We start from the raw sequence: 7,500 nt of genomic DNA on the forward strand, positions 1-7,500 counted from the left end.
CCTAAGTCTAACCCTACAAATAGCACTGAAAAGGGCTTTTTGCGTGGCATTACCCCAAAGTAAACTGCTCTTTTGCCAGCCCTTAAAAGGGCTTTTGGCGGGGCTTTGTCACAAAGTAAACAGCTCTTTTGCATCTAATCTACATCCCCCTACACCGCGGCCACCTATAATAAATGTATTAACCCCTAATCTAATCCCCCTACACCGCCGCCAGCTATATTAACTATATTAACCCTAATTATATTAGGGTTAATATAGTTATTATATATATTAACTATATTAACCCTAATTATATTAGGGTTAATATAGTTAATATCGTTATTATATTATTTATATATTAAGTATAATAACCCTATCTAACTCTAACATCCCTAACTAAATTCTTATTAAAATAAATCTAATTAATATTAATATTATTAATTAAAATATTCCTATTTAAATCTAAATACTTACCTATAAAATAAACCCTAAGATAGCTACAATATAATTAATAATTACATTGTAGCTATGTTAGGGTTTATATTTATTTTACAGGTAAATTGTTAATTATTTTAACTAGGTATAATAGCTATTAAATAGTTATTAACTATTTAATAGCTACCTAGTTAAAATAATTACCCAATTACCTGTAAAATAAATCCTAACCTAAGTTACAAATACACCTACACTATCAATAAATTAAATAAACTACAAATATCTATCTAAAAATACAATTAAATAAACTAAACTAAATGACAAAAAAAAACCCACTAAATTACAAAAAATTAAAAAACACTAAATTACAAGATTTTTAAGCTAATTACACCTATTCTAAGCCCCCTAATAAAATAATAAAGCCCCCCAAAATAAAAAAATTCCCTTCCCTATTCTAAATTAAAAAAGTTCAAAGCTCTTTTACCTTACCAGCCCTTAAAAGGGCCTTTTGCGGGGCATGCCCCAAAGAAAACTGCTCTTTTGCCTGAAAAAAAAACACAATACCACCCCCCAACATTACAACCCACCACCCTCTTCATCCGATCCGGGCGATGTCTATCTAAGCGGCAAAGAAGAAGTCTTCATCCCGGCGATGTCTTTATCCAAGCGGCAGCAAAGTCTTCTTCCATCCGGCATCATCTTCCATCAAGCGGCATCTTCAATCTTCTTTCTTCGCTCCACCGACGCGGAGCATCCATCCCGGCCGACGACTGAATGACGAATGAGGTACCTTTAAATGACGTCATCCAAGATGGCGTCCGTCGAATTCCGATTGGCTGATAGGATTCTATCAGCCAATCGGAATTAAGGTAGAAAAATCTGATTGGCTGATTGAATCAGCCAATAGAATGCGAGCTCAATCTGATTGGCTGATTGGTTCAGCCAATCGGATTGAACTTGAATCTGATTGGCTGATTCAATCAGCCAATCAGATTTTTCTACCTTAATTCCGATTGGCTGATAGAATCCTATCAGCCAATCGGAATTCGACGGACGCCATCTTGGATGACGTCATTTAAAGATACCTCATTCGTCGTTCAGTCGTCGGCCGGGATGGATGCTCCGCGTCGGTGGAGCGAAGAAAGAAGATTGAAGATGCCGTTTGATGGAAGATGATGCCGGATGGAAGAAGACTTTGCTGCCGCTTGGATAAAGACATCGCCGGGATGAAGACTTCTTCTTTGCCGCTTGGATAGACATCGCCCGGATCGGATGAGGAGTTCGGCCCGGCGTGGTGAAGATAAGGTAGGGAGATCTTCAGGGGGGTAGTGTTAGGTTTATTTAAGGGGGGTTTGGGTTAGATTAGGGGTATGTGGGTGGTGGGTTGTAATGTTGGGGGGTGGTATTGTGTTTTTTTTTCAGGCAAAAGAGTAGTTTTCTTTGGGGCATGCCCCGCAAAAGGCCCTTTTAAGGGCTGGTAAGGTAAAAGAGCTTTGAACTTTTTTTAATTTAGAATAGGGTAGGGATTTTTTTTATTTTGGGGGGCTTTATTATTTTATTAGGGGGCTTAGAATAGGTGTAATTAGCTTAAAAATCTTGTAATCTTTTTTTTATTTTTTGTAATTTAGTGTTTGTTTTTTTTGTAATTTAGTTTAGTTTATTTAATTGTATTTTTAGATAGATATTTGTAGTTTATTTAATTTATTGATAGTGTAGGTGTATTTGTAACTTAGGTTAGGATTTATTTTACAGGTAATTGGGTAATTATTTTAACTAGGTAGCTATTAAATAGTTAATAACTATTTAATAGCTATTATACCTAGTTAAAATAATTAACAATTTACCTGTAAAATAAATATAAACCCTAACATAGCTACAATGTAATTATTAATTATATTGTAGCTATCTTATGGTTTATTTTATAGGTAAGTATTTAGATTTAAATAGGAATATTTTAGTTTATAATATGAATTAGATTTATTTAATAAGAATTTAGTTAGGGGTGTTAGGGTTAGATAGAGTTAATATAGTTAATATAAATACTATAGTAACTATATTAACTATATTAACCCTAATATAATTAGGGTTAATATAGTTAATATATATAATGTAATAACTATATTAACTATAATATACTTAGGGTTAATATAGATAATATAGCTGGCGGCGGGGTAGGTAGATTAAATTAGGGGTTAATAATTTTAATATAGATGGCAGCGGTGTAAGGGGCTTACATTAGGGGTTAATACTATTAATATAGGTGGCGGCGGTGTAGGGAGGGCAGGTTATAGGGCAAAAGAGCTGTTTCCTTTGGGGCAAAGCCCCTCAAAAGGCCCTTTTAAGGGCTGGTAATAGAGATAATTATTTTAGGGGGATTAGATTAGGGGTTAATAATATTAATATAGCTGGCGGCGGTATAGGGGGATTAGATTAGGGGTTAATAATTTTTATATAGGTGGCGGCGGTGTAAGGGGTCAGATTAGGGGATAGATAAGGTAGATGGCGGCGGTGTAAGGGGTTCACATTAGGGGATAGATCAGTTAGATGGTGGCGGTTTTAGGGGCTCACAGTAGGGGGTTAGTTTATGTAGATAGCGGTGGGGTCCGGGAGCGGCGGTTTAGGGGTTAAATACTTTATTAAGGATAGCGGCGGGGGATCGCGGTTGACAGGTAGATAGACATTGCGCATGCGTTAGGTGTTAGGTTTATTTAGCAGCTAGTTTAGGGAGTTACGGGGCTCCAATAGTCAGCGTAAGGCTTCTTACGGCTGCTTTTTGTGGCGAGGTGAAAATGGAGTAAGATTTCTCCATTTACGCCACGTAAGTCCTTATGCTGTATATTGGATACCAAACTGCGCTGGTTTGGTATACCTGCCTATGGCCCAAAAAACTACGGGCGACGGCAGAAATATACGCGCGTAACTTCTAGGTTACGCCGTATATGTGATACCAAACCAGCGCAAATATTGGCGTCGCCGGCTTTTGCGGGCGACGATTTTTATCGGATCGAGCCCCTATGTGTTAGCTGACGACACAAGGTAGGGGAGTTGATTGTGGTGAGTGTTGACTGTAGGCTATGATCCTTTGGGGTTGATCAGTTTCTGGTTTGCAGAATTGTTCTTGGATAAACTTATAAGGTTAGGTTCTCTAAAAGGGAAGGTTTTCAAGGAGGAGAAGTTTTTATTATGGGAGGGGGGTCTGACTGACTGAGGGAGAGAGTTTCATAGCATTGGGGCAACCTGTGAGAAGTCCTGAAGACTGGTGTGCAAGGTGGTCATGAGAGGAATTGAGAGGTGTAAGTTAGAAGCAAATGGAAGGTGGCATCTAGGAAAGTCTATAGGGATGAGGGTTTAGTTATAATGAGGTGCATTGTTGAGGTGCTTTGAAGGTTTGAAATCTGAAATAGGACCTTGTGGATCATTGTCTACACAATCAAAAATGTATTTCTATGACAAATCTTTTGTTTTTATTTTCAAATTTGCAATAAAATTTTGCTTAATTTTATAGATTACCTGTTTGTAGAATGTAGAAATCAAATCACTTTTAAAAAATTATTATATTTTTATTAATTAATAATTTATATTCTAGCATATTTAGTTTTTTTGTATCAAACAGTTTTCGCCTTGGTCATATAATTCAGCTAACCAGTCATTTTAAGAAGGCCTTAGACATGCTACCAACTTCATACAACAACAGGACAAAACACAAGTACCGCCATCTGATCCAAACCTATGGCACCCACTACATCAGTCAAGCAGAGGTGGGAGGTGAGGCCTTGGATGTCACTGCTCTCAGGACATGTCAGATAGCCATGGACGGCATTTCAGTGGATGAATTAAAAGATTGTCTGGACATTGAGATAAATGCTGCTTTGACAGGGAAAGTAGAAGCTGGGGCCAAAGCAAACTCTTGCAAACATTTAAATCAGAACATGACAAAAGGCGAACGTTTCCATCAGACCTTCAACGAGAGAAGCTGGCAGGTAAGTGATGAACCTATATGGAGTTATGAGTTAGGTTCTCAAGCACTGAGTCTCTGTAGTTATTCTTTTTCAAATGGCATCAATCATTTGCGTTCTAAATACCATATTGATAAATAATTTATATAGCAGGTACATGTCTCTCAAGGTGGCAATATAATTTAAAGGGACAGTTTACTGTAATAGATAAAACTAGATTACGAGTTGTGTGTTCATGTTTTAACGCTGAAAAAATTGTAATTTTAGCGTTAAAATAGCACCGCAGCCATTACAAGTCTTGTCGGTATAGCTGTACCGCAAGCCTTTTAGCCTGTAACGCAACGCCAGTCCCGCATTCGTAAAAATCATGTTTTTTCATGGGACTTCCATAGCGCAGCCATTACAAGTTTTGAGGTGAGGCTAAGATCCGTACCGCCATCGGAGACCAGTAGTTATGAGTTTTACGCAACAAAACTGTTACACAAAACTCATAACTAAAGTGTTACAAAGTACATTAACACCCATAAACTACCAATTAACCCCTAAACCGAGGTCCTCCCGCATCGCAAATACTATATTAAACTTATTAACCCCTAATCTGCCGCTCCCGACATCGCCGCCACTAATAAAATGTATTAACCCCTATTCTGCCGCTCCCCGACATCGTCGCTACTATACTAAAGTTCTTAACCCCTAAACCGCCGCCCTCTCACATTGCAAACACTATTTAAATATTATTAACCCCTAATCTGTCATCCGCTCACATCGCCCCCACTATAGTGAAGTTATTAACCCCTATTCTGCCACTCCCCAACATCGTCGCCACTATACTAAAGTTATTAACCCCTAAACCGCCACCCTCCCGCATCACAAACGCTATTTAAATATTATTAACCCTTAATCTGCCGTTCGCCCACATCGCCCCCCACTATACTAAAGTTATTAAGCCCTACACCGCTCCTCCCTGACACCGCCGCCACTATAATAAACCTATTAGCCCCTAAACCGAAAGCCCCCCACATCGCAATAAACTAATTTAAACTAGTAACCCCTAAACCTAATGCCCCCCTAAATTTATATTAAAATTACAATTTCCCTATCTTAAATTAAATTAAAACTTACCTGACAAATTAAAAAAAAACTAAGTTTAAACTAACAAACTAATATAACTATTAAACTAAAAATAAACTAACTACCAATTAAATAAAACTAAAATACACATTAAAAAAATCCTAAAATTACTATAAAAATTACAAAGTATCTAATTACAAAAAATAAAAAATACTGATTTGAAAAGCCAATAGAATTTCAGAAGCTCTCATTCTATTGGCTGTTTTGAACAGCCCATAGGATTTCAGTAGCTCTCATCCTATTGGCTGATTTGAATTTCCAAAATCAAATCAGCCAATAGGAATGCAAGGGACGCCATTTTGAATCACGTCCCTTGCATCGAAGATTCAGTATTCGGCGGTGACCGTATGAAGAGGATGCTCTGCGCCGGATGTCTTCAGGATGGACCCGCTTTGCGCCACCTGGATGAAGATAGAAGACGCCCCCGGGATGAAGATAGAAGATGCCGCCTGGATGAAGATGGAGCCACCAGGATGAAGATGGAGCCACCAGGATGAAGATCCTTCAAGCTGGACTTCAGCAACTGTGAGTACCTAATGAGGGGTTAGTGTTAGGTTTTTTTAAGGTTTTTTGGGTGTTTTTTTTTTTTAGTTTAGGGTTTGGGCTTTTCTTAAAAGAGCTAAATGCCCTTTTCAGGGCAATGCAAAATAGCTAAATGCCCTTTTCAGGGTAATGCCCATACAAATGTTAGTGGGTCTTTGTATTTTTTTTCAGGTAAAAGAGCTGTTTAACTTAGGACAATGCCCTACAAATGGCCTTTTTAAGGGCTATTGGTAGTTTATTCTACATTAGGTTTCTTTTATTTTGGGGTGTTTTTTTTTTTAATGGGTATTAGAATAGGAATAATTGTTATTATTTTGGATAATTTGTTTGTTATTTTGTGTAATGTTTTTTTATTTTTAGATTAGGGGTTGAGCATTTCTTAAAAGAGCTGAATGCCCTTTTAAGGGCAATGCCCATACAAATGCCCTTTTCAGGGCAATGGGTAGATTAGGTTTTACTTTATTTTTATTTTGTGGGTTTGGGGGTAGGGGTTTGTACACTGTTAGGGGGTGTTTGTTTTTATTTTGTAGGAAAAGAGCTGTTATCTTTAGGGCAATGTCCTACAAAAGGTCCTTTTAAGGGCCCTTGGTAGTTTATTATAGATTAGGGTTTTTTATTTTTGGGGTATTAGAATAGGAATAATTTGTAGTGTTTTTGATAATTTTGTTTGTTATTTTTTGTAATGGTAGGTTTTTTTATTTTTTTGTAATTTTAGTGTTTTTTATTTTTTGTAATGTTAGGTTTTAGTGTAAGGCAGCTTAGGTTTTATTTCACAGGTAAGTTTGTATTTATTTAACTAGGTAGTTAGTAAATAGTTAATAACTATTTACTAACTAATCTACCTAGTTAAAATAAATACAAATTTACCTGTGAAATAAAAATAAAACCTAAGCTAGCTACAATATAACTATTAGTTATATTGTAGCTAGCTTAGGTTTTATTTCACAGGTAAATATGTATTTAGTGTTAAATAGGTATTATTTAGTTAATAATTGTAACTTTAATTTAGCTCTATTTTAATTATGTTAAAGTTAGGGGGTGTTAGGTTTAGGGGTAAGGTTAGGGTTAGGTTTAGGGGTTAATATAGTTTAATTTAGGTTGTTGCAATGTGGGGGGCTGGCGGTTTAGGGGTTATTAGGTTTATTTAGTGGTAGTGATGTGGGAGGCCAGAGGTTTAGGGGTTAATAACTTTATTTAGTGGTGGCGATGTCGGGGAGCGGAGGAATAGGGGTTAATAGATTTATTATAGTGCGGGCGATGTTGGGGTGCAGGGGAATAGAGGTTAATAACTTTAGTATAGTGGCAGCGATATCGGGAGCGGCAGATTAGGGGTTAATAACATTATTTAGGTGTCAGCGATGTGGGGGGTGGCAGATTAGGGGTGTTTAGACTTGGGGTTTATGTTAGGGTCAAAAAAGAAAGTCCCATCCAGACTATTCGTGTGCAAAAACCACAA

At 37.1% G+C, this 7,500-nt stretch overlaps 1 protein-coding gene across 1 annotated transcript in view; it reads left to right on the forward strand.

Annotated features, from left to right (window-relative positions):
* The window catches only part of LOC128641615 (perforin-1-like), a 44,339-nt gene that overhangs the window by 28,718 nt on the left and 8,121 nt on the right, over positions 1-7,500 (forward strand). Inside the window, exon 2 of the mRNA XM_053694153.1 lies at positions 4,028-4,394. Coding sequence (XP_053550128.1) covers positions 4,028-4,394 — 367 coding nt within the window. The remainder of the gene's footprint in view (positions 1-4,027; positions 4,395-7,500) is intronic.

Source organism: Bombina bombina, chromosome 11 (assembly GCF_027579735.1).
Source record: "Bombina bombina isolate aBomBom1 chromosome 11, aBomBom1.pri, whole genome shotgun sequence".
Classification (NCBI taxonomy): domain Eukaryota; kingdom Metazoa; phylum Chordata; class Amphibia; order Anura; family Bombinatoridae; genus Bombina; species Bombina bombina.